Source organism: Prionailurus viverrinus, chromosome D2 (genome assembly GCF_022837055.1).
Source record: "Prionailurus viverrinus isolate Anna chromosome D2, UM_Priviv_1.0, whole genome shotgun sequence".
Taxonomy (NCBI): domain Eukaryota; kingdom Metazoa; phylum Chordata; class Mammalia; order Carnivora; family Felidae; genus Prionailurus; species Prionailurus viverrinus.
Window position 1 is genome coordinate 30,061,281 of NC_062571.1, and position 27,667 is coordinate 30,088,947.

A 27,667-nucleotide genomic window follows, 5' to 3' on the forward strand; every position below is an offset into this window, starting at 1 on the left:
AAAAAGTCCCTAAGGACTTTGGTGGCGTAGGACAGCACAACCAAAAAATACTAGGTAGGTGTCACTTGCACTGCAATTTTCAAGAACGCAAAGCCCTGTTTATAAAACAACCCTAGGGGGCGCCTGGGTGGCGCAGTCGGTTAAGCGTCCGACTTCAGCCAGGTCACGATCTCGCGGTCCGGGAGTTCGAGCCCCACGTCAGGCTCTGGGCTGATGGCTCAGAGCCTGGAGCCAGTTTCCGATTCTGTGTCTCCCTCTCTCTCTGCCCCTCCCCCGTTCATGCTCTGTCTCTCTCTGTCCCAAAAATAAATAAACGTTGAAAAAAAAAATTTAAAAAAAAAAAAATAAATAAAACAACCCTAAATTGTCAGTCCTCAGCACCTGATCCATGCCCCAGGTTATAAAGTGGGAGAGATGAAACTAACAAACAAAAAATAACAAATAGACTCCTCCAAAGGGAGAACAAACTGGTGGTTGCCAGAGGGGAGGTGGGTGAGGGGATGAGTGAAAGATAAAGGGGATTAAGAGGTACAGTGCTTCCTGGTAAGCAGTGAGTAGTATGTATATACATAATTACCAAATCATTGTTGTATACCTGAAACTAATATAACACTGCATATTAATTATACGTCAATATAGACAAGTGGAGAGATGAACTTTCTCGTGGGACTAGTGGGGGGGAGGGGGTTTATCAAGAAGCCCCTCAGGGAGGAGGCCCGCCTGTGGGTAGGGGGCTGGACCCGGTGCCCTAGCGCCACTACAGGGAAGGAGGAGCCCCAGATTAGAGGCGGAATGGGGGCCTGGTACCCACTATGGTGTCTTCGCAGCGGGGAAACAGTATTTTTACCGCATAACGCAAACCTGACAAGAAAATCCCTCTCCGCATTTGGCCTCCGTATCACGTGGCATCCTTTCCCTGCAGGTGACGAGGGTGGGGGGAGGGGTTAGGGTGGGGACTCTATCGAATTTGTTTTTGGTGGGGACAGAGTACTGGAAAACTTTTCCAAACTGCGACACCATGGTTCCTTCAACACACACTGGCTGCAACTGCCACTTCACATCCTCCCCGAATGGGCAGAAAGGTGAGCTCTGAGCATTTAACAGTTTTACAGTAACCCGCGCGTCTAACTAGACTTCCTCTCCCACTCTCCCCACCTCCTCCTCAAACAAATTGGTCGGCCCACCAGCGCGCATGCGCACTTCTTGCCTCCAGTGCCAAGGCGGGAGCGACTCCCAGGTCTCGCGAGAGCGGGTAGCTGGTCTTCGTTGCTCTCGCCCCACCCCCTCCTTCTCGCTCGCTCTCTCCCATCCCCCCAAGCCAGTCGCTCTGCTGCGCAGCTCCCTTAGCGGTTGCCACCGCCTGAGACGGTTGGAAGAACCGTTGTGGTGAGCGCTACACGAGGCGAGCGACTTCTTCCTCTTCACGACCGACCCCTCGAGCGCCAGAGTCGGCGTTACTGTCGCCCGACAGGGTATCTGAAGTAAAAGGGGGTAGGTTGGGCTGGTGGTTTCGAGAGCGGAGTCGGGAGAAGGACGAAAGAGAGACTGGGGGGGGGGGGGGGGGAAGTGTGGAGGTCGCTGCTCGGAGGCGGTCACACTGCGCCTCCCAGGCGATCTCCCACTTCAAGGAGGGCGGCCTGCGGTGGGGGAGAACTTGCTCAGGTGAAATTCAGTGGACGAAACTGAGGCCCGAAGTGGGGGTCATCCAGCATTTCCCCTCTTTCCCTGCTGGTTTGGCCTCCGCCATTTTGGGTACGGTGGCGCGGCCACTTCGGCTTCCCGCCCTTCTCCCTCTTTCTACTTTTTTGCCCCTAAGCTTCCTAAAACTGATTTAGAAGGCCGGGGGGAGGTCACAGCGCCCCCGGAAGGGGAGCGAAGCGAGCAGGGAAAGGTTGGGCACTTGGTGGGGCGGGGGGGGGAGGGTCTGGGCTGGCGGGCGCGCTCCCGATGGAAATGGCGCCGGATGGGCCTGGCCTCCCACCGCGGCCCCCCTACCTCCGCAGTCTCGGCTGGGCTACCCTGGGCTGGCGGGACTGCGAGTGACTTCTGACGCAGATTCCCAAGATGAGAGAGGCTGGACCTGGGGGAGGAAAGCCAATGGCGACGAAGGCGCTCAACTCCCAAATCCAGGACAAAGGAGGCAGACGGCCTCCTTTGTAATTCCGCCGCCCGGTGGCGAAGGTTTTTAAGCCAGGCTTGGCTGTCGGACGGAGAGATGGGGGGCGGGGGGGAAGGGGCGTACTCTCCTTAGCTCTCCGGTCTCTAGGGCAGCTAGATAAACGAAAAGTCTCCGGGGAGGAATAAAGGACGCTTAGCCGGCCCTTATATTCCAGATTTGGAACTTCGAAAAGAGTACGTACTGATTCTCCAGAGGGTTTTATTCTTCTCACATTTCTCTTAAACGTAAAGACTTTGTGGGTGATTGTTTTTGTAAGAAGAAAAGCGGGTGACTTCCAATAGGAATGTGAAATGGGCAACTTAATCGTTCGGGTGCAGTGAACTCCGATAACAGCCTTTTGAACTTTTGGGCAGGGGTGGGTGGTTTAGCAGTGGGTTTTGTGTAGTTTGGCACCACACTGAGTAATAATGTAAGTAGGAGTTTTACCTTTGGGAAGCAGTTAAAACAGTGATGGCATAAATTTGTGTAGGAATTTAATTACTTTCAATATTAAGTCTCCAAGAGTTGTATGTTGTGCAGAGAGGCTGTAGAAGTAAAATACATCAAAATACAGTTAGCATTTATTTTCTTTTGGCAGCTAAGCATGTTTTTTATTTAGTATAGGACAGTGGTGATATTTTGGCCAAGAAAAAAAGCCTACTCAACAACAAAAAAACAAACCGAAAGCCCAGTCACGTGGTGGTGTGATGGGGGGGCGGGGGTTCCTTAGAACTGTACAGAGAAGCTAGGTCCGTAATTTTCACTGAGTACCTAAAACAGTGAGTCAGGGCCTGAGAATTTTATAAAGAGTTCCCGATAATGAATATGCGTCCTTACAAGAACTCTTATTACCTACTTTTTTCAGCTTTAAAAACAAAAAACCTTCCTACTGTTGAAGATGGTCTGATTTTAGTAGCCTTTGAAAAAGCCTAGAGTTTTCTGTAAAGTAGTACATGATATAATGGCTTTCCTAATTGGATTACCCTAGAAACCTTTTTTGTGTCCTTTTACCTGCATAATCTGGAAATCCATCTGATTACTAATTACCTTTATATTTTTAATAACCATGTTCTTTTTCTTTTTTTGATGTTCTTATTTTGGTATACAAGTGGCTGAGCTGCAATACGTGATGGTAAACTTTGTTTTAAAAAAGAACTCCTTTATAATTTTAGGGACTTAACATCTCCTTTAGGTATTAGTGGTGTGTCTACCTTTTCTACTGATAATTAAGGAGCAAACACATTGGCAAGGGGAAATGATGTAAGATGTTCAGTTTAATTATCACTTTATTGCCAAAATTTGAAGTTCATTCTCATTTTTTAAGACCAGTGAGCTACCATTTATAAAGTTATTTATTGTTACATCAAACCCTAACTTCATTATATTTCAGAAGATAGTATATGCCTCTGTGTAATAAAGGAATTTTATATTTCATTTAACCTCTTAGATGCTTAGCAACTTGGAGATAGAATTCACATACCATAAACTTCACCTATTTAAAATCATGTGGACTTTTGTGACTGGCTTCTTTCACTTAATATCATGTTTAGGAAATTAAAGTCTCACTCAAAAGTGACTTCAGTTGTACTAGTTCAGCTGCTGGTATTTTTAATTGGTGCTAACACTTGGAAGTCTTAAAGCAGAATTGGGATTAGTCGTGAAACTCGTGCAAAGAAAGGTCGAGATGGATTATCCTGAATAATTGGTAGACTCTAGGTAGTGTCTGAGACCGCTTTATTAACGTATTAGAGCAAATTGTCTTTTTGTATGCTTTCAGAGTTTGTCTTGGTTTTGTTTTGTAAGTAGAATTCTAGACTCAAATTTTGAGTTTTGAAGGAATAATCAAGTGTGGCTTTTAAAATTGTGTAGTCTTCATACATGTAGAGTGGAGGAGAGTCATCCTGTGAAATAATTTGTCTTCTGAATCTGGTTAACTTTTTCTCCACTTAAAATTGTGTTAAGTTTATTATTGTGTTTTTTACAGGCTTAATATTTTGTTAGTTTTGTATAGGTCTTTTTAGTATAGACTGATCCAAAAATCAAAACTAGTGTGCTTGCTTGTGTTTCTTAGAAAGGGCTAAAGTTTATAGTGAAGATAAGTAGTTACCATCTTTTTGTTTGTTCCCAAAACAAAATACCTTTACTTTGAAGAAAGAAACGTGCTAAATAATAAAAAGCGTTACACCAAGGTCTTTTTACAACACATTAAATTGATTTTGCAAACTACTTACATGTTTCATAAGTAACATTTGATGTTACATCCTTTAATTTTTCTTTTTTCTATTGAGTCATCTTTTATAGGAATTTTTTTAAGTTGATGCCATTTTTTAAAGTCTTCTGGGTTTTTTTTTTAAGAAAATGGTAGAGATCTTCAAAATGTAACTTTTTCTCAAACTGATTCAGGGTCTACTTTTTTCAGGACTACTCTGCTTTTTATCTAATAGGTGCTATAGAAAACATTTCCAAAAAGCACTCCTTTTTCCTCTGCCTTGGACATAATCCTTCCTTAGGAAGCTTGAAAGCTTAAGCCTATGTTGACTATGGAAAAGACTTTAACTATCTGTATTTCAAGACTCAGGATAGTTTTCTGTTCTTTAATTAAGGTTTCTTTATTTTGTTTGTGGTATAATTCAGTAGTTATACAGGGCCCTTTAAAACCCAGTGACTACCATTGAATGATTAACCATGCTACAGACCAAGCATTAATAAACGAGTCTTAAAAGTAACAGTCCGGTGAAGTATAAGCACCTGTGCTATCTGTATTTTACAGTTGAACAGAGAGGTTAAGAAGTTTGCTTACATCAGCCATTGAGTGGCAGAATAGGGATTCAAAATCAGGGTGTTTTTTTTTATGATTTTTTGTTTGTTTTCTTAAAAATTCACATCAAGTATTCATGTGTGTAAAAATCAGTTGTAACGTCTGATAAAAAATTCAAAATCTTCCCACTTTGGTGTCTGTGTCTAGAGTGCCTCCCAGGATTTTTAAAACCACAAGACAAGTCTCAAAGTTGTTATTTACATGCAGAGGTGTTTAATAACCACATTTGGAAAATTTGTCCGTTAGCTTTTTTTTAAATGTACCAATTCTAGCAAAAAAAAATAATTTACTTTTTGCAGATGCTACTTCTCACAGTTGCACTGATAATTAGATGGTGTGAAATTAAATATTAGTGAACACTGTTATGGAATGCCTTCAAGCGTAAAGGAATCAAGTGAACAAATTGTTTTGTTTACAGGGGAGGAGGTGGTGAGGGAAAGGTTTGAAATACTCAGGTGAGTAGGATTCCTACAGCTGCTTAGTGAAATTTGTAGCGTCTGGTAAGTTTCTGCAGCTGAAGGACTTCTGCATTAGCCTCTTTAAAATGTACTGGAATTCTAAAAGGATGGTTGTCTCTTGGGAAGGGAGCTGGGTGTGGATGGGTTCTTTTTGGAAGGCTAGGAGGGCTTCTTACTGTACCCTAAAAAAAATGTGAATGTGTTGCCTTTTAAAATTTGTGTGTAAAAGTAAAAGCAGTGAGTAAACTCATCTTTAATATACTCCAAACAGGTAGCTTCAAAAAACAGACACTGTTGGAAGGCCTTTTGAGGCCTTTTACCCCGATTTTAAAACTTACCCTAATTAAGTCATTTTAAAACTTGCTTTTGAGAAGTGTTTAGATTTAAAGTAGAGATAGGAATTTTTTCTCCTCCTTCAAAAGCAATTTGTTCAGATTTAAAGTGCATCTAAAAAGTTACGACTTTTGTAATGCCATTTTTCTAATATTGAAGGAAGTACTCAATGAACTTTTGGCTTAGGCTCTTGCTGTAAGTGGACACTGGTGGTATGTGCAGCTTTTGAGTAATTAAGTTTTAAAGAATTTGCATAATGATTCAAATGAATAATAAAACCTGAAAAGTGAATGAAAATTGGAGAAATGAGGAAAAGGCTAGAGTTGACAATAAGGTGACAGGAAATGGAATTTGAAGACTAATCTGAAATTGTGTAAGTTTTCTTAAGATTGGGCATTATAAAATATTTGGGCCTTAGAAATTCAGTACTTTGTGGGTGGTGGGACAGGTTTCACTCACTTTTCCCTTTTTGCCAACCCCAAAATGGGAAGGTGTTTTGCCTTTGCATTGTCAACAAGCCATATGTTACATTTCCTGTTGTACACCACTGAGTGGTGTTTCTTCAGTGCCTGTAGCAAGAGTATATTTTGATTGACTGCTTTATGTGCTTGTTTATTTTTTATAGCGTTTAAATCAAACGTTATTGAGATGGATTGGGTTATGAAACATAATGGTCCAAATGACGCTAGTGATGGGACAGTACGACTTCGTGGACTGCCATTTGGTTGCAGCAAAGAGGAAATAGTTCAGTTCTTTCAAGGTACCTCTAGTATTAGTCAAAGTTTAGTAGTATTTTAATTATATATTTTTATTATATTACTCAGTTTTTAATTTGTAAAACCCATTTGTTTTGGGGTCTTTTTGAGTATAGTATCTTGGTTAATGTATTATGTTATGAAATATGCTCCAGTTAATATTCAGTACAGAATGTGTAGAATATGTAAAACCTAACTAATGTGCAGTAAACTTAATTGAGAGTAATTATGTGTGATGAACCATGAATTATATGGAGCATAAATTTGATTTGGCTTTTTAAATGTAATATAGGTGAGCTTTTAGTGTATGTAATTTAAAAAAGACACTGGTTGCAAAAAAAAATATGTAATCCAGTAATATTTGAAAAAAATCTTCCGCTTGTATTATGGGGTGATGGGAAACTTAAGCTTTTTTGTTTTGTTTGTTTTGTTTTGTTTAGACTTGTTTTAAATATTTGATTCAGATGGGAATGTTTCAGCCTTTAACACTGTTCCCCTTGATGGGGTTATTTGTCCTTGGGTTAAAGGGTTGGAAATCGTGCCAAATGGGATAACATTGACGATGGACTACCAGGGGAGAAGCACAGGGGAGGCCTTCGTGCAGTTTGCTTCAAAGGAGATAGCAGAAAATGCTCTGGGGAAACACAAGGAAAGAATAGGGCACAGGTGGGGATGGAGAGTTTGGGATGGTGTTAAATTTTTATTTTTGGGGGTTGTGGGTCACTATTGCTTAAATGGGGGGGTTACAATAACATTTTTCTGGGGTAGTTTAAAAGAATTGATAATTATCTAAATTTAACTTGGAAACTACAGATTTGGGTGGGGAATTAATGCTAATAGTTTGCTTAAATTAAAATTAGATTGTTTCCATTTCTCTATAGGATGTTGATAAATGCTTTTTTATAATCAGCTATTTTCTCTAAACACCTATGATGTACTAAAGGAAACAAGCTAAAATTATTATGAATTGTTTTCAAATGACTAATTTATTTATGTAAAACTTAAATATTAATTATTTAAGTTTGTAGGTGTAAAAAATGTTAATTTATGGTGTATTTAGGCAATTTAAATTGGGTTATGTATCTAGATGTAGAAAAACTTACTGCATTTTTGCCCAGTATCTTATTTATTCTAATACATTTACGCTATAACTTGTACCTTAAACCATTTTTAAATAGGTATATTGAGATCTTCAGAAGTAGCAGGAGTGAAATCAAAGGATTTTATGATCCACCAAGAAGATTGCTGGGCCAGCGACCGGGACCATATGATAGACCGATAGGAGGAAGAGGGGGTTATTATGGAGCTGGGCGTGGAAGTATGTATGACAGAATGCGACGAGGAGGTGATGGATATGATGGTGGTATGTGTATCTAACGAACAAAGGTTCTGTTGTCATTTTCTTAATGTTCCTGACACTTTGTCAAGAAATATAGAAATGGCAGTAATTTCAGTACCTACTAGGTTTTAAAAACCTGTTCATGAAAATATGAATTCCCATGGCCAGCTATGGGACTTGATTGATGCACATATTGGCACCTACATAATACAGAAATTAAAATGAAGATTTTGGCATATTTTGACATTTTCTGTTTAACGTCAGAATGAAAGTTAATTTGATGTCTAAATGGATCCTTTTGAGATTTTTTTTTTATTTCCACCAAGCGTTAACTGCTTTTTTTCACATGCACTGAGTTGGGAGTTGCAAACTTGTAATAATAAGATAACCAGACTGCTTGTCACAAAATGTTTCTATAAACTGGATTTATAAAATTTATCTCTTGAAAGTGTATTCATGTATTTCTCATTAAATTATACAGGTTATGGAGGTTTTGATGACTATGGTGGCTATAATAATTATGGCTATGGAAATGATGGCTTCGATGACAGAATGAGAGATGGAAGAGGTAAATATTAAAGACATTCATTTTTAGGTGCATATTAGTATTTTACTACCATTTGTGGTTTAATATAGGTTAAGTGACTTGTATAAAAATAGTCATTTCAGTGCATCCGTACATGGGGCTTTTATACAGGTATATACTTACAGTATTTGATATTCAGAATGATTATTTGATGTTTAGAACAACTGTGTTAAGATTTCTTGGGTGGCAAAGAAAAAGGTATAAATAGGAAAAGTTATGTATAGAGAAGTGTTGTCAAAAGGCTTAATTACATGTATCAGCCACTTATAATCTTTGGAAATTATATTAGGTATGGGAGGACACGGCTATGGTGGAGCTGGTGATGCAAGTTCGGGATTTCATGGTGGTCATTTTGTACATATGAGAGGATTACCTTTTCGTGCAACTGAAAATGACATTGCTAATGTGAGTAATTTTAGTAATAGTTTTATTCACGTATCCAATTTTGAAGCATTCTTAAATGGACTCATGTTTTTTATAGTTTTAATGTCAGAATTCCTTTAATACTATATATAAATATGTGTGTGTGTGTGTGTGTGTGTGTGTATATATATATATATATATATATATATCCTTATCAATGAATATTTTTTTGCCCATTGTATATTGATTTACTTAGAAAGTCCAGTTAAGAATTCAGTGAAGAGATGCTTAGGTGGCTCAGTTAAGCGTCTGACTCTTGATTTTGGCCCAGGTCATGATCTCAGGGTTTCAGGGGTTCGAGCCCTGCATCGGGCTCTGTGCTGACCATGCAGAGCCTGCTTAGGATTCTCCCTCTCTGCTCCTCCTCCCCTCATGCTCTCTTTCAAATAAGTAAACTTTTTTAAAAAATTTAGTGAAAAGTGACCAGCATAGAGTAGAGATGACTGGAATATTATTGCCCTTGTGTCAAGTTTTGGAAGTGGAAATACGTTAACAAGTCAAAGTTCAGTTTGACTTTCTAGCTATATTGTGATTAGAAACAGGAGCTGTGCTGGGGCGCCTGGGTGGCGCAGTCGGTTAAGCGTCTGACTTCAGCCAGGTCACGATCTCGTGGTCCGTGAGTTCGAGCCCCGCATCAGGCTCTGGGCTGATGGAGCCTGGAGCCTGCTTCCGATTCTGTGTCTCCCTCTCTCTCTGCCCCTCCCCCGTTCATGCTCTGTCTCTCTCTGTCCCCAAAATAAATAAACGTTGAAAAAAAAAAAAAAAAAAAACAGGAGCTGTGAAAATAATGGGCATAGATGCTATTGCTGATTTGAAATTGGTTGATTTCAAATTGGTTAGAGAATCTGCAAACTTCAGCCCAGGTGCATCTAGTCACATCCATTCTTACCTCCTGAGTAGTTGCCGTAGAGATCCTGGGGGCCTTACAAAGCCAAGACTACTATCTAGTTCTAAAATGAATTTAGCTGTAGATCTTACTGGGAACTGGTGGCCTAAGTACCTTTTTAGGGTTGCTTCAACCTAGTTAACTTGTGATTAGAACTAAGTAATATATTTTGGGAGCTGTCCACATTTAGTTGGTATAGGTTTATCAAATTCCATTGGTCTAAATTCTCTGCACATGTTTCTAAGTGTCAGGTGACCTATTTATCCTTTAGCAATTTCAAAATACTTTCCTTGGGACGACAGAGGACTTAACTCCTCTCCCTCTTAGTGGTAGGATAGGACACATTTTCTGTTTAGAGTGAACTGTGTTTTGGGTTAGAATTTTTTTTTCTTTTAATATCACTTAGCTTGCTTTTTCTTTTACTTAGGTTATTTTTTTAAGTAGGCTTCAAACTGGGTGGAGCTCAACACAAGGCTTGAACTCATGACCGTGAGATCAAGACCTGAGCCAAGATCAAGAGTTGGACACTTAATCAACTGAGCCACTAAGGCACTCTTATTAGCTTAAAATTTTTAATGTTTATTTTTGAGAGCGCAGGAGAGGGGCAGAGAGAGAGGGAGACAAAGAATCAGAAGCAGGCTCCAGGCTCTGAGCTGTCAGCAGAGCACAATGTGGGGGCTCAAATTCACAAGCAGTGAGATCATGACCTGAGGTGAAGTCAGACACTTAACCAACTGAGCCACCAGGTGCCCCTTATTAGCTTATTTTAAAGAGAATTTCTTTGCATTTTCCCCTAAGTGTATAATTTTATATTCCCAGAACCGTTGTAGTTGATCTGTTAGCCTTGCAATACAGGGCAGTAGAGAGGTTTGTTTTAATGCATAAGGGTATGTGGTAATTTACTTCTGATAATCTAAATAGAAAAATTAATAACAAATGTTTTGTTTAGTTCTTCTCACCACTAAATCCAATACGAGTGCATATTGATATTGGAGCTGATGGCAGAGCGACAGGAGAAGCAGATGTAGAATTTGTGACACATGAAGATGCCGTAGCTGCCATGTCTAAAGATAAGAATAACATGCGTAAGTGGTATATTTGGCTTGCTAACTCATTTCTCAGGTGTGAATTTCTAAAATAACTCTCATTTGTAATTCCTCGTATGTAAGATGTTACAGGATCTGTAGATACAATTCTTGGCAGTTATTGGGACCTGAAACCATATGGCCTCTAATAAGTTTAGACTTTTTAAAGGCTTTTTACGGGCCTTTTTAATGAAAAGGTAATTCAGGCTTAGTACTTGACAGGTTATTACAGCTTAAGTTATTAATGAGGGAAAATAGGTATGTTACTTGCATTTGCCTGAGTTCCCATGCCATTTGCAAATCACCACTTAACCCATATGTCAACTAACTCGGGGAAGTTATTTCTGCATGTTATCAAATCCATTTTAAATATTAAATTTTACCCTGACTAGTGATTCCTAAATCTGACTATACACAGATCATTTTGTAGTCAGTAGAAAATAGGTTTTTGTGGACATTACTTTCACGATTCTAATTCGGTTCTTGAGACATGGAATATACATTTTTTTGAGAAAGCGAGCACGTGTAGGGGAAGGGCAGAGGGAAGGAATATCCCAAGCAGGCTCCATGCCCAGCACACACAGCCTGATGTAGGGCTTGGTCTCATGGATCTCATGACCATGAGATAATGACCTGAGCCGAAGTCAAGAGTGGGATGGATGCTTAATCAACTGAGCCAGCCACCCAGGTGTCCCTGGGGACATGGAATATATTTTAAAAAGTACACTAGCTGGTTCTGTAATAATGAATCAGCCCTTTTTATAGATGAGGAAACAGAGTCCTCATCCAGTTTTTGCTTGTTCAGGGTTGTACAATTTGAACAAACTTGGTAAGTTAGGTTTGTAGCCCATCTGGCATTCATTTTATCACTCCACTAGGAAGTCTGTAAATAGGAAGTCTATAAACATGCTTTCAGGTTAATATTAGCTAGTCATTATTTTTATGCTTTTATTGATAAATTTGATCCATCATTGCTTTCATCCCTATTAATCTTTTCTTTTTTTCTTAAAGAACATCGGTACATTGAACTCTTCTTGAATTCTACTCCTGGAGGCGGTTCTGGAATGGGAGGTTCTGGAATGGGAGGCTATGGCAGAGATGGAATGGGTATGTAAAGTTTTTAAATAAGCAGAGTTACACATTTTACAGTCAATCTCAAACTTTTTTTTTTTTCTTTTTAAGATAATCAGGGAGGTTATGGATCTGTTGGAAGAATGGGAATGGGTAACAATTACAGTGGAGGATATGGTACTCCCGATGGCTTGGGTGGTTATGGTAAGTGTCTTTGGTTACTGTGGTTTGATCTGTTAGTCCCCATGTGTGGACATTTTTAAGCTCATGTTATCTTTAACGTAGTATGCACTGATATTTCCTGCTAAACAATTCTTGTGTTTTTTGTTTTTTTTTTTTTAAAGGCCGTGGCGGTGGAGGCAGTGGAGGTTACTATGGGCAAGGTGGCATGAGTGGAGGTGGATGGCGTGGGATGTATTAAAGCATAACCACCAACATCAAAGTCCTGACAACAGTGTCTGGTCTACTAGACTTTCTTACAGATTTAATTTCTTTTGTATTTTAAGAACTTTATAATGACTGAAGGAATGTGTTTTCAAAATATTATTTGGTAAAGCAACAGATTGTGATGGGAAAATCTGTTTTCTGTAGGTTTTATTTGTTGCATACTTTGACTTAAAAATAAATTTTTATATTCAAACCACTGATGTTGATACTTTTTATATACTAGTTACTCCTAAGGATGTGCTGCTTTCATAAGATTTGGGTTGATGTATTTTACTATTAGCTCTACAAGTAGTAGTATAGTGTAATTTTAGAGGACAATGGTTCACCTTTGCATAAACCACAAGTCTTTAATAAGCAGACATCTGGAATAGAGCTTGGAAAATAGTGTAACTTTTTTCTTTTAATTTCTCCTGGACAGTACTGTAAATATATAAAACTTAAAGATGAGTGTAGGTGGCTTCAGGAGTATAAATTCCACTAATTTCTATATTAGTCATTCTTTTTCAAATGTCATTTATCAAGCATAGCTCTGAAATGAAGATCTAAAAGGTATCTGGATTTCTGAATAGGGGATGAGTGTTGGAAGTTTAAATTCTAGCCCTAGAGTTTAGAATAAGATTCACTCAGCACTTGACTGAAGTACCAAAAATGTTTCCCAAAAAATGATAGTTGTAAGTTATCTCTAAATGTTAGACTAGGTTAAGGTTCTCAGTGACATGAGAATTCAGTACAAAAAGTATTTACTGTGGAGTATAATTCTCACAGCTGTTATTTTCAGTTTTCCTGCCCAATAAAGTATATGGTTTTTTAGTAACTGTATAAATGATTAAACAAATGTGATAGTCAATTTAAATGAGAGTCCTGGAAGTTGGATTTTGCATTTGATATCTGTTTGGAGTTTTAGAGCCATTGTGTTTAAAAATGCTATATGTAGCAAGGAAAAGGTGCTTTTTACTTTTAATCCCTTTGATCAATATGGCTTTTTTCCAAATTGGCTAATGGATCAAAATGAAACCTGTCAATGTGAATTCAGTTATTGACCTTGTTACTTGTTTTTGCTAGAAATGTTATTAATGTAATAAATATCAACATGGGAGATAATAGTGTGGTCTGTCCTAGAATGCTTTGTGTCGGTTACTGATTGTAAATCATATTGGTAAAAGGTGCCGTATCTACGTGAACACTGGACAAAGTGACTCCTAAGGAGTGATTTCTGCTGTTAGAGAAGGAAGCTGTGTTAGCTTAAATGGAGCAGTGACTTGTTTAATGCTTGTACTCCTCCCTTAATTATCCGTTTAAGTATTAGGCTCATACCACTTAACCCTTTAAAGATCCTATGGGCTTTTATTTTCCCAGGACTACCCTATTAAAATCAAGAAATAAAAGTAATAAATGCAAGTTAGCCTTTTAAAGGGCAATTTTTCATATCTTTTATTTGGTTTATAAAATTCACATTTTGTTTTAAAACATCACGGAGTAAGAATTACAATTCCTTGGCACCACCATAGCATTACTGTAGAACTGGCTAGACGGAATGGTTTGTGAGATTCATAGTTTCTATGAGGGCAAATCTTGACAAATAGAAAGTGTAGATTCACAATACAAATTAAGTTTTATAACAAAATCCAAAATTTAGTAATAGTTTTTAAATAAGAGCCCAAACTAAATGAAGCAAGTTGTATTGCTGTCCCAAAGGCTTGCATACAAAAAGCCCAAATCAATGGGGATAATGGGAGTGTTTTGAATAATGAATTTAAAGGGGACTGAAAATCATGGTCTGTTGAATGAAACCAGCCTTGGAATTTAAGCAAAATCACATTCAAAAATTTGTTCTAGTAAGCACAGTAATAAACACCTAGTATTTGAAATTTCATATTTGCTTATTCTCATTTTTAGTAAGCATAAAAATGTTAATTCATCCCATCAATACAAAACAGTTCAAGAATATAATTCATCTCTTGACAATATTTCTGTCGACATTCAAGAAAGACCACCTAAAAATCTGTACAGCAGTTCCAACTGAAGACCTCAAAAGCTAACTGGATATGGAGAAAATAATGCAAGTAAAATACTGGTTTCATACTTTGGCAATTTAGAAAATTGATTTTTTAAACCCAAGTGAAAATACGTATATTCTGAGGAAATGATCCTGCAGAGTAAGTAAGCATTTTAGGTAGGAGGGAAGTGGTCATGATTAATTCTCTATAATATTCCTAGGATTAATAAATTCCTATCTGTGTGAAAGATTCATAGACTTAAAGTGCATGGCTAAAAACACCTAAGAGGGGTCTCCCAAGTGGTGATGCTATTCAAAGATTACTCATACGAGGGTAACTTCTTTACATATTCTTGGTATGCTACAAGCAGTATAATGGGATTAGTGTTCACTGAATCTTTCATGCTTGACATAGTTCACGTGTTCATGGCAGGGCTGAGACCAGATCATCTGTTCCAGAAAGAATCCTGCCTTAGAGGTTCTCATTATATGGTGAAGAGTTCACTGTGTTTGTAACTGCAGTAGTGGATCACTATGATGTAATGCTTCCTAAAAGTCACTAGAATGGAAATCTAATAAAGTTAATTACCCAAGTCCTATCAAAGGCAAAGTTTAGCTATTTTAGATTTCTCCTTTAATGCTCAGAGGAGAACCAATCAGGAGCCTGTAATCCCTTACTATTAATAAACCTTTTTTCTGGGGACAGATTTTTCTTTTGAAAGAGGTATGAGCCCTCCCTGAAAAAACTAGCAGTGTTAGCAGGTATAGCATATGGAAAGATCTGTAAGAACTTTTTTCTTTTTTTGGTAAAAAGAAAGGTAAAGGAGGATAAGTTTTAACTTCCTTTCAAAGGAAAAAATTGAGGTAAAATAATACCTCTTTAAACCACTGTATCTGAGAAGTACTAATAAATACATTAATGATTAGAGGATGACCAAAAGGAAATTCTATAGGATAAAGTACTGGCCTTTTCTAACGCAAGACGGGCAAATGAAGTAGGGCAGAAAGGACAAAGTTAAGGTTGAAATCTTTGCAAGCTAAGGAAAAGTCTTGAGTTGGAATATTAATACTTGCAAAAAGTCCAATGTATTTCTGATCTTTCTCTGAAAACTGAAGCTTTAAAGTGCATTAAAACTACAGGCATCATCAAATGCCAACTTGACAATCTGGAGAATTAATATGCACCCCTACAGAAGGCCTTTACAAAATAAGGCAAGTGTGTGTGTGTGTGTGTGTGTGTGTGTGAGTGAGCTTTGTTATCTGGCCTTTTAAATGGTGTTAAAAGTTGCATGATTTAAATGGCGTTAAAAGTTAATGAGGAATTAAGCTAAAGTTAAAGCATGCCCTGTTGAAAGTTCTTGAATAACAATGAGCTATTCTATAGCTTCTAATTCCCATGAATGTGTGGAAGATAAAACTGGTAACTAATACCATCTGAAAGCTGCTTAAGAAGGACTGTCTAAACACAGCATATGCAGGTTCATACATTAACCATCCATTGTAGGTACTTTCATACGTAAGGACTTAGTTCTGGAGTTTTATGGCAAGTTAGATGAGCATCTCTGGATCAGCAATGCGTGACAGGAATCACAAACCCGTACTGGCTTTGGTGAAGAAGGCAACGGCAGTTCATTGTCAGAGCAAGCATTACAGAAAATTTCCCCACAGTTTCTACAGTGGTGCTATTAAATGGAAAAATCAAAGAATGAATAAAATTAGAAGACATGTTTGCACCAAAGCTTTTGGATTCACTTCCTATCTCCCTTACCTTTCTCTTGGAGAGTGAGAATTCCTTTTCACAAAGTTTACAATGTGTTGCTTCTTTGTCTTTCAACCAAACCAGTCCCTAGTAGGAAGAAGTGTGCATATTAATGCTCAAAGTGTTAACAGTAAAAATTACATGTGAAAACATTTTCAACCAAGAACCTCTTGTAGGAATATATAGAAATACTGAAATAGTTGGAGAGAGAAACAAGTATGGGATTTGCTTCAAAATAATCTGGATAAGGAAGAAGGGGTAGGGGTTGAATATAAATAAAATAAGATTGGCAATATATTGTTAAATATTGAAACTGGGTTAACTTCTCTGTACAACTGTATGTGGACATTTCCATGATTTTTGTTTTTAAATCTATTGATGGGAGTTCACTTTAAGAAAGAAAAAACCGGGGTGCCTGGGTGGCTCAGTCAGTTAAGCATCCGACTTTGGCTCAGGTCATGATCTCACGGTTTGTGAGTTCGAGCCCCGTGTCGGGCTCTGCAGACAGCTCTGGGCAGACAGCTCGGAGCCTGGAGGCTGCTTCGGATTCTTTGTCTCCCTCTCTCTCTCTGCCCCTCCCCAGCTTGCACTCTGTCTCTCCCTCTCTCAAAAATAACATTAAAAAAAAAATTTAAAAAAAAAAAAGAAAAAACCTTGGACATTATCTAGTCCAACAATAAGGATACATTTTCACTATGAAATGCATGAGTTTGGCATAATGTATACCATATACCACCATAAGTCCTTAAATTTGAAGAGAATTTGGAAATCACGTTTGAAGTTGTCATTTTAGATACCACCTTACGTTGTTTTATATGACTATTAATTTCCCTTAAGTTATATAACAAATTTAATAGCTACTGTGTAGATAAGTAGAAAATGTATGTAAGTAGTCTTTAACTGGTGAGAGTTAACTTGACACCTGAAATTTCTAAATTGACCCATTCTTAACCCATCCAAGACCCTGGCTAAGAACATTTTTTCCCTACAAAAGCAACTTTGTTAGATGATGCCAGCTTTATAATGAGAAGATACTTGAGTGCTTCTGATTCTCACCACATGTTCCTTTTTAAAATAGCCCAGACTAAGGCACAATGCCAAAGAACCAAGCAGATCCTTGAACAAGTTGGGGGTTAGAGGGGCCAATCCACCACAGAGGCAAAAAAATCCACGTATAACTGGAACTCCCCAAAGTTTAACTACATTTAAAAACCTGTTGACCAGAAGCATTACGAATTAACAGTTAATACATATTTTGCAAATGTATTACATGTATATATTATATATTCTTAATCAACTGAGCCACCCAGGCGCCCTATATTATATATTCTTAAAGTAAGCTAGAGAAAAGAAAAAAACCTGGATAGCTACTATCAAATACCAGTAAAGAATCAAATGACTTGGGGGCACCTGGGTGGTTCAGTCAGTTGAGCGTCCGACTTTGGCTCAGGTCATGATCTCACGGTCCGTGAGTTCTAGTCCGTGTTGACTAGAGCTGACAGCTCAGAGCCTGGAGCCTGCTCTGGATGCTGTGTGGGTCTCTTTCTCTGCCCCTCCCCTACTTGTGCTTTGTCTCAAAAATAAATACTTAAAAATTTTTAAAAAATGATTTGAATTGTAGAATTTTTTAAAGCAAGATGAGAACTCAAAAATAATCCAGTGTGGGCCACCTGGGTGGCTCAGTCGGTTAAGCATCCGACTTCAGCTCAGGTCATGATCTCGTGGTTTGTGGGTTTGAGCTCAGCATCAGGCTCTTTGCTGACAGCTTGGAGCCTAGAGCCTGCTTTGGATTCTGTGTCTCCCTCTCTCTCTCTGCCCCTTCCCCACTCATGCTCTCTCTCAAAAATAAAAAAGAAAACATTTAAAATAATAATCCAATGCAACTTGATGAATGCCATTAAAAAGGAAAGTGACTTCCCAAATGTCCAAAAGTCACCTAGTGGAAGCCGATTTGCTTCCTGCCAAGCTATACCTTAAGGGATGGCAAGCCTGATGTGAAGCAGGTTTCAAAGCAGCATCATTAGGTTCAGAATTAATCTTTCTGATATCAGAGCTTGGCCTTCCAATCTTATTTTAATCTGACTGAATTCACCCTGCCTGTCTCCCAAATAGAAAGGCTGTATGTGTACACTGCAGGGCAAGCCTTGTGCATCAGCTGGAAGGGACCTCAGAGATTAGCAACTCCATTCCCATTTTACAGATGTGAAAACTTGTCCAGAGAGCTGAAGTTGCCTCCTCAAGGAAACAGCAGTTTTCAAGCAGAGCCAAAACTAGAAGCTATCATTCTGTAAACATGGCCATTATTCTCTGTCCAATTCCAAAATGTCAGCTGCCCAACTTACACCCCCAAGACAGGATATTAGAGGATCCTTCTCTGGAGAAACTCAATTGCCCCAGAGAAAAGTCCTATAGATATTAACATAATTTGGAGAGGGTTGCCAACAGTTTGTGAGTTAACAGATTTCTCAATGGTGAGGCTTACCGTAACAACCCACTCTCATCCGCCCAGCCAACACACACAGGACTTCCAAGATTTTTTGTGCCTTTATTGAGATGGGAGGATATTCCAACATTTAAGGAATGACAGGCAGGACGTACTTCAGCCAAAGAAACAAACCCAAGAAGGGAATTCAGAAGACAGAATGGCAGTAGCAAAAGAAAACTTTAAATTTTTTTTTTCAACGTTTTTATTTATTTTTGGGACAGAGAGAGACAGAGCATGAACGGGGGAGGGGCAGAGAGAGAAGGAGACACAGAATCGGAAACAGGCTCCAGGCTCTGAGCCATCCGCCCAGAGCCCGACGCGGGGCTCGAACTCCCGGACCGCGAGATCATGACCTGGCTGAAGTCGGACGCTTAACCGACTGCGCCACCCAGGCGCCCCAAGAAAACTTTAAAGAAACTATAATGAATATCATCAGAGATAAAATGCAGATTGCTAATTTTAAAAGGAAAAATGAGTAAGGCCTGCTGAATATTAAAAATATGGTAGCAGGGATAAAAATTCTCAGAGAAGTCTGCACCAGAATCTAACCAAGACTTTTAGGTTTAACTTCCAGTTTACAGGCAATAAGAGGACAGAGGAACAAGTTTGCTACTATGAAACGGCAGATAAAATCCAGAATGTAAGAAACTGGAGGACAGCCCTCCCAGACCCAATCAACAGGTCAATAGCAAGGACAAGAAAAATTAAGTCACATATAAATAAATCCATTTTCATATGTATACAAAAACAAAAATCTAGACATTTTATAAAGATAGACAAGAATGATAAAACTATAAAGAAAAACAACAGTGGTTAACACAAAATAGAGAATTACTACTGTAAAGAGGAGAATGTAATCTCCCTATAAACTAAGTCACAGAGTATGCCATCGTTTTTAAGTTGTATGAATACAGTTATATACATGGTATGTGTCATAATGAAAAAAATTTTACAGAGTTTAAATAATGACAGTTGGGCAGACACCCATACCTGTCCAAAAAAATGTGAGAGCAAAATAAAAGGCATCTATGCCGATGCACAAATTCTTAAAACATTGACCTTCATTCAACATTTTCCAGGAAGCTATCAAAGAATGCATTGTCCCAAACAAGGGAGTAAACCAAGAAAGAAGTTAAGGGGTTCAGGTAACAGGAGCTCTAACATTCAAGAAGGGTAAAGGGAATTCTGAGAATGGAAGAAAAGGAAAATGTCAAGACAGGGCTAACCAGACCAGACTGGAGCAGGAGAGCAAAGAACTCCAGGAGGGAGGACTCCAAGGAAAAAAAAATTAAATAATTACCTGATTCATTTTACCATGTGGAAAACTTTTATCAAACATATTATAGAGGTATTTAAAGGTATGAGCAAACTCTGATGTTCAAATACAACAAAACTTTTAAGGCAATTATTAACTCCAGAGGAAAAAAGTAGTTCAAGAAAGAAAATATAGTCACAATATATACCACATGGCCCAACAAAGAATATTTCAATAGCCATAATAAAGTATATCCAGTAAATGAATTCTACAGAAACTTTTACTTAATTATATTGGGAGGACGATGAAGAGCAAACAGACCAAGGTGAGAGTGAGCAAATACTCCTCATCTACCATGTTAACCAGGCAATAGACAGGTCTAAAATAGGGGCGCCTGGGTGTCTCAGTTGGTTAAGCACCTGACTCTTGGTTTCTGCTCAGGTCATGATCTCATGGTTCGTTTTCAAGCCCCGCTTTGGGCTCTGTGCTGACAGCGTGGAGCCTGCTGGGGATATTCTCTTTGTCTGTCTCTCTCTCAAAGAAATAAATAATAATATATATCTAAAATAGGTCTTAAATAAATGAGTGAATTATACTGCATATTATTTAGAAATAGGGGGATAAGTGCCAGAAGAAATAACCAAGAGAATTCAGAGTAGCTCCCTTCAGATGGCAGGAGCTAGGGTGGATAAGGCATAAGGGGGTGAAGAACAAGAGACTGCTACTATTTTTTTTTTTTAAGTCCTCCTAGCACTAATTTACCTTTTTAAATTATTTACATGTAACATTTTCATGTTTTTTGATAAAAAACAAAATGGAGGCACATGGCTGGCTCAGTCAGAGGAGCGTGCAACTCTTGACCTTGTGGTTGTGACTTCAGGCCCCACACTGGGTGTAGGGATTACTTAATTTTTTTTAAGTGTATTATTTTGTTTTGAGAGAGAGAGAAAGAGAAAGCATGCGCAGGGGAGGGACAGAGGGAGAGAGAGGATCCCAAGCAGGCTCCACGTTGTCAGCACAGAGCCCAACATGGGGTGCAAACTCACAAACCATGACATCATGACCTGAGCTGAAATCACAAGTCAAACACTTAATCAACTGAGCCACCCAAGGGCTCCCAAAATAAATAACTTTTTAAAAACGGGAAGCTATGAGGCTCCTGGGTGGCTCAGTTGGTTAAGCATCCAACTTCGGCTCAGGTCACGATCTCGCGGTTTGTGGGTTCAAGCCCTGTGTCGGGCTCTGTGCTGACAGCTCAGAGCCTGGGGCCTGCTTCAGATTCTGTGTCTCCCCCTCCCTCTGCCCCTCCCCTGCTCAGGCTCGTCTCTCTCTGTCTCTGTCTCTCAATAGTAAATAAACATTAAAAAAAATAATAATTAAAAAAATGGGAAGCTATGTGGTAGGAGGCAATCTCACTGAAGTACTCACAGAGAGACCATTTTTCTCCTGTGTTGTAGAAGGGATTCCTGTATCCAGACACATTCAGAATCATATACTGATAGACTGTACTAATCACTTTTCACACATATTAACCTCAATATTCAAAGCAACGCCGTGCAAAATCATAAGGCCATTTCACCAGCCATTTCAGAAGAGAAAACAGACTCCATAAAGGTATGACCTGTTGAAGGTCAAAACCTGATAAGTAACAGACCAGGATAGGAACTCAGGCTCAAAGTCAAAGACTGTTTTACTTTGTCATGCCGTGCTTTGTAGGAGAGTAGATAAAATTATTTCCAAGGTCATTTCCAACATGATTATTAATTCTAGAGGAATATTAGGGAGGAGCTGGATCCCCATCATCCCAGCTCCCTGTTTAGTGCTTCTGCCTCTATACATCATGGGACTCGATTACAATACCTTAGATTCATACAGGACTTTTTTTTACCTTCTGTTGGAGACTGTCACATATATCTATACTTCCCTACTTGAGGAAGACACTTCCTACTCACCTGCAGTGCTTTGTTGGCTTCTTTTATATCTTCTATTTTAAGTTTTGATCTAAAAAGATTATAAAATAGATCCATATTTCAGTAAATACATTAAATATAGAACATCCAGCAATTCATTATTAAGGTATTGGATTTTCATAGAATACAAAGTTGTACATACATGATTCTAATCATCTTTGACTAGAATTATATTTTGTTTTCCTGTGTTTTCTAAATTTCCTAAAGCAAAAATGTCCTTTTTAAATTTAAAAATTGCTTTAACAGAAGAATATTGGCATTTTCATGTGGTTATAACAATATTAATAAAAGCTATCATTTATTGTAGGCTTATGTGTGCCAGACACCTTGCTATAAACTTCACATGCATATACTCATTTAATCTTAAAAAAAAACCCCAAAACCCTATTTTAAAGATCAGTTAAAAACAACAACAACAACAAAGATCAATAAGGTGAAGCCTAATGAGGTTTCACCCCCGTAAGAGGTCACAGAGGTAGTAACTGCGCAAGGCAGGATTCAAACCCTGGTCTCCATAACGCTGGAGCCCACATGCTAACCATTACGCACACTGTTTCTCTACCAGGTGCAAAAGAATGATAAGAATAGAAATATTAAGGAAAATAGAGTTGTGATACTTTTCACCTTTTGAAAACACATGTTAATGAACATGCAGATTACAAACAGCAGTAATTATCTGTGATCCCACCACCAAGAGACAATAATCTACATGTTGAGATGAGTATGTACGTATTTTAAATGGAACCATCAGTTATATAATTTTCCATAAACAGCTCTTTTCAGGTAATAATATCTCCTGAAAGGCTGAGAGCTGACTGTTATTAAGTATCTGCCACATCATTATCTTAAGTGGTTACGTCGTAAACAACGAAAAATATAAAGTAGTTTATATAATTATCTGTTGAACTTTCAACTTGTTTCAAATTCTTTGCCACAAAAATTGTTCATTAAAATTGGAATGACCAAAATATTTTATTATTTTTCTCAGGATAACTTATAAATGAAATTACTGAATCAAAAGGTCCATGAACTAACATCTCTGCTCCTGAGGTAGAACATTAGGAACTTGCTTCATACTACAAATGCTTTGTTCAAGACATAAAAACAAAAACGTTAGTTTTTTTTACCCAGTTCACACTTTTACAATGGGAATAATCAATGTAAAATTACACAGCTTAAAAGTACAAACACAATACTAAAATTTTCTTGGCTGAATTCACATCTACAAAATGTGCCTGAACAAAATTAATGCTGATGGGAATCATGGCCAAAACAGCAACTGTGCTACACAGAAAAACTGAATATGGAATGAAAGTAGCTTAATGGCATTCACTGCATAAATCGTTATGAATGCCTTCATTCACAGCTATGGACTATATATAGAGAGAGACACCGTAAAGATTGTCCCCCTCTGATACGAACTGCCAAAGTATCCCAAAGAAAGGAGTATCAGTTACAGTTCCAATAAAAGCAATGTACAAGAACATGTCCTCTTTGTCCTGGACAGGGAGGAAACAGATGTCTATATTATACATTTTAATTAGCTTTCATTTAGGAACAAGAATTTAAAGTGTGTGAAATATATTTGATCATGGCATGAAGACAGCACAGAGAAGGGCCAGAATCAGATAGGAGACTGTAACAAATATGACACAATCGATTATGACACGATTACGATACTAGAGGAAAACATCCATAAATTCCACAAGCCTCTGATAATCCCAAAACCTCTGCTTGTGAGGAAAGAAAACAAATCTGTAAGTTTGTTTACGTGGAAAGAATATCATTTACAGAATACTACATTTGGAAGAGTCCTGGAAATTTTCTTTTCTTAAACTAAAAATTCTTGTTGTTGGAATGTAGGCCTTGGTGAGGTTAAAGGGAAAGTTAGCTATCACCCTTCATGTATTTAAAAAAAATTTTTTTTAATGTTTATTTATTTTTGAGAGAGACAGAGACAGAATGCGAGTGGGTTGGGGCAGAGAGAGAGGAAGGCACAGAATCTGAAGCAGGCTCCAGGCTCCGAGCTGTCAGCACAGGGCCTGATGTGTGGCTTGAACTCACAAGCTGTGAGATCATGACCTGAGCTGAAGTCAGACGCTCAACCAAGCCATTCAGGTGACCCTTCATTTATTTTAAACTCAGTCATTATAACACAGATATATTAGTTTACATTCTCTTCCTTGTATACTCCACCCTGACATTTCATGCTCCACATTTTCTTCAAATATGAAGTTTATCTTCATTTTGTTCAACCCTCAAATTAGTCTCTCTACAACTATAATTCACTCAGGACATTTAAAACCTTTCAAAATCTATCAAAAATTATTTTAAAGAATCCTTCAATAAGAAGTCAATAGGAGTAAATATTTCATTAGTGAAAATATTTTTCTAGTTAAAATTAATCATTTACATTTAAAATCACAGGTTCAGAAAGTGAGCACTAGAGAGTAATTTTCCCATCCAACCTCATCTGACAAGAAAATGATACTCCAGTTGTGATAAGCAAAGGCACTGTGCTAGCTGCTTTCACATATTTATTCTCAGTTAATTAGAAAAAGAACCCTTTGGGGATTTTACAGCTCTCCAATTTACAAATGTAGAAGTGGGCTTAAAGGGGTTAAATAACCCTAAGTCACAAAGCTGGTAAATGGTAGATGAATACTAATGAATACTAATTTTTAAGTTTAATCATAATTTGAAAATGATTGAATGTTAAGTTTAAAAACTATTCTATCCAGGGGCACCTGGGTGGCTCAGTCAGTTAAGCATCCAACTCTTGGTTTTGGCTTAGGTCATGATCTCATGGGTTCATGAGTTCGAACCCCATGTCAGGCTCTGCAATGGCAGCATGGATCCTGCTTGGGAGAAATTCTCTCTCTCTCTCTCTCTCTCTCTCTCTCTCTCTCTCTCTGCCCCTCCCCCACTCATGTTGTCTCTCAAATAAACTTAAAATAAATAAAAACTATTCTTCCTGAAATATAACTTTTACCTTTTAACAAAATTAAATTTGGTTCCTATTATTCCAAATGACCTTTCTCCTCCCACTCCCCATTTTAAATAATATCCAAATGGTCTATATATAGCCTAAAGGCTTCTGGTGAAATAGAAGCAAAGATTATAAAGTACTGATCCAACCTCAGTCAACAAATTTTGTAACAAATATTCATCACCCTGTGTATCAGGTAAGAATTGGTTTTTACTTAATTTCAATCTGATAGCTTCTAATCACAGGAGTAGGAGGATGAAGAGAAGGAACAGGCATTTCACAGATAAACTGGTACAGGGAAACTCACAGGGGCCACTGCACCTCATCCAGCCCCGATAAATTATTCTCGCCACTCAGAGGACAACAGTTGAGAAAGATAAAATAAGTTCTGACTCAAAACGGGCCCTACCCATGTCTTATGAACTATGGTCCCAGAAACAGTAGAGGAAAACTAATAAATCTGCGCCACAAAAATCTGAAGATTAATGAGAAAAAATGTATCATAAATGAAGGACAAAAGACAAACTGGTAAAAAAAAAAAAAGATGTACACCGTGTACAACTTTTAAAATCCCATAAGAAAAAAATGAGCAAGTCAACCAAAAAATATGCAAAAGATATGAATAGGCAATAAACTATAAATACAAATGCAATACAAATGCATACAGATACTTAGGGGCACCCGGCTGGTTTAGTCGGTGGAGCATATGACTCTTGATCTCAGGGTCGTGGGTTCAAGCCCCATATTGGCAATAGAGATTACTTAAAAAATAAATAAATATAGATGCTCAACCTTGCTTATGGTTAAAGAAACACAAATTAAAACAAGAATTTCAACTGTCAAAGTGGCAAAAACAGGCACTCTCTCCTACTACTGGATGGAGGATGTTTTGTTATGACCAGAATTTTTTAAAGCACATTCTTTCTGGGGCAGCAATCACCTCTAGGAAATTACTTTTCAGATATCCTCATTAAAGTATATCGGGGTGCCTGGGTGGCTCTGTCGGTTGAACGTCTGACTTCGGCTCAGGTCACGATCTCACAGTTTGTGACTTCAAGCCCCGCTTCAGACTCTGTGTCTCCCTCTCTCTCTGCCCCTAACCCACTCGCATTCTGTCTCTGTCTCTCTCAAAAATAAATATTAAAAAAATTTTTTTAAGTATATCAAGATATCAACATGTACATACAAGGATGTTCACAGCAGTATCATTTATAAAAGAAAAAAATTAGAAACAGTTTCAATTATAGCACATCCATCCTATGGAATATCAGTATGTACTGATACAGAAAAACCTCTAATATATTCCTAAAAAGACAAAAAAAAAAAAAAAAAAGAAACCCACAAACTTCAGAAGAACATGCATACAGTAGTTTACACAGGGGTTAGACATGCAGTCCGTACATGCAAAAAAACCTAGTCAAAATAACTCTTGAAAATTCCTTAAATAGCGCATAAAGTTCAGTATAGATTGTTGAGTATATCCAACTTTGAGCAGTAATTTTCATGCAAAATAAAATTTGAGAAACAATGAACCAGTCTAAAGGAAAAAGGGGGGAAAAAGTGAATTCAGGGGCGCCTGGCTGGCTCAGTCAGTAGAGCACACAATTGTTGATCTCAGGGTTATAGGTCCAAACCCCACATTGGGTGTAGAGATTACTTAAAAATAAAATCTTCAAAAGAAAAAAAGTGATGAATTCAGCTATCTGAACATTCAAATGATCATGAGTTTACAACTCCACAGTCTTTAGCACTGCATGGGAGATGGGTGAAAAGTTACTCCCATTTTACTATTCTAATCTGTTTTGGGGTTTTTTTGTTTTTTGGGTTTTTTTTTGAGAGAGAGAGAGTGTGTGCGCACAGGTGAGCAAGGGGCAGAAAGAGAGAGGGAGAGAGGGAGGGGGGAGAGGGGGAGAGAGAGAGAGAGAGAGAGAGAGAGAGAGAGAGAGAGAGAGCAGGGCTCACACAAAGCAGGACCCGTGCTTACAAACCATGAGATCATGACTTGAGCTGAAGTCCAATGCTTAACCACCCAGGCACCCCTATTCTAATCTGTTTTAATATTAAGCCTTTATGATCTTCATAAAAGTATTTTTTGTTGTGGGGATTGTACATTGCTGAGTACTTGGCACTTGGAATAGTGCCTGGCACATAATACAAGCTTAATATTTGTCAAATGAATATATAGGAAATAAAGTAATAAACACTTAGCATAGGGTCTGAGTCAAAGTGCTCACTAGGTGGATGCCAGATTAGAATTGAAATCTGGCTTATCAGAGTCACAATGCAAATTGTTCTTTGAATTGATAGAAACAAAAATAGCTTTATCTTTGTTTTTTTTTTTTAAGCCAACTCTACCCTCCAACCTGGGTTCAAACCCATGACCCTGAGATCAAGAGCCTCGTGCTCTAACAACTGAACCAGCCAGGTGCCCCAACAGCTTTATCTTTTTGAAAACTGGTATTTCCTTTAGTGGTTTTAGTGAACTACTCTTTCCTGTGGCAACCGGAAACTGGTTTCAAGACTTCTTAAAGAAATCTCATCTTTAGCAATGAAGTCTCCATTCTAGTTATGATTTCTATTGAGTTTAATTTTTACAAATGATATATAGGTACATATATGTAACTAACCACATCCACATAAAGGCCGAGATGCTCAGGTACAGTTTTGTTCTAAGGTGTACAAACTTCCTAACCATATAAAACATCAAAGGGATTTACATAGGTGACAAGATTACGGGCACTGTAGCTTTCTTACTCTTACTCTTCGGTGTTAAAAAAGGTGACACTTTTTTTTTTTTTTTTTTTTTTTACATGGCAGTGATACATTTAATACTAAATTAAACCTTCTAGAGCTT

The 27,667-nt window shown here is 38.1% G+C and overlaps 2 protein-coding genes across 15 annotated transcripts in view; one reads left to right on the forward strand and one right to left on the reverse strand.

Annotated features, from left to right (window-relative positions):
* The first annotated feature begins 1,301 nt into the window (after positions 1-1,301).
* On the forward strand, positions 1,302-13,462 carry HNRNPH3 (heterogeneous nuclear ribonucleoprotein H3). 5 transcript variants are annotated; one of them, XM_047824546.1, is made up of 10 exons: positions 1,302-1,491; positions 6,393-6,527; positions 7,050-7,188; positions 7,701-7,885; positions 8,343-8,429; positions 8,737-8,852; positions 10,706-10,841; positions 11,853-11,948; positions 12,024-12,116; positions 12,257-13,462. In XM_047824546.1, exons 2-10 carry the CDS (start codon positions 6,416-6,418, stop codon positions 12,331-12,333), a joined length of 1,041 nt encoding a protein of 346 aa, XP_047680502.1. In that variant the 5' UTR covers positions 1,302-1,491; positions 6,393-6,415; the 3' UTR covers positions 12,334-13,462. The 5 variants fall into 5 exon arrangements, with proteins under 5 accessions (XP_047680502.1, XP_047680505.1, XP_047680503.1 ...); XM_047824549.1 differs by having other exon boundaries at positions 7,701-7,840; XM_047824547.1 differs by having other exon boundaries at positions 1,302-1,472.
* A 302-nt stretch (positions 13,463-13,764) lies between these two features.
* Positions 13,765-27,667, reverse strand: part of RUFY2 (RUN and FYVE domain containing 2) — a 49,685-nt gene continuing 35,782 nt past the window's right edge. For 8 of the 10 annotated variants that reach the window (XM_047824542.1, XM_047824541.1, XM_047824543.1 and 5 more), the window contains 2 exons: positions 21,807-21,855; positions 13,765-16,201 (listed from right to left, as the gene is read on the reverse strand). In XM_047824542.1, the coding sequence (XP_047680498.1) occupies positions 15,923-16,201; positions 21,807-21,855 (328 nt within the window). In that variant the 3' untranslated portion in view covers positions 13,765-15,922. The remainder of the gene's footprint in view (positions 16,202-21,806; positions 21,856-27,667) is intronic. The other 2 variants (XM_047824537.1, XM_047824545.1) reach the window with 1 other exon arrangement.

Bases quoted from the DNA above. Each gene is read 5' to 3' on its own strand.
- HNRNPH3 (XM_047824546.1), top strand. From the start codon at position 6,416: ATGGATTGGGTTATGAAACATAATGGTCCAAATGACGCTAGTGATGGG. The intron at 7,189-7,700 runs GTGGGGATGGAG...ATTTTTAAATAG, and splicing joins AAGGAAAGAATAGGGCACAG to GTATATTGAGATCTTCAGAA. The intron at 8,853-10,705 runs GTGAGTAATTTT...TGTTTTGTTTAG, and splicing joins CTGAAAATGACATTGCTAAT to TTCTTCTCACCACTAAATCC.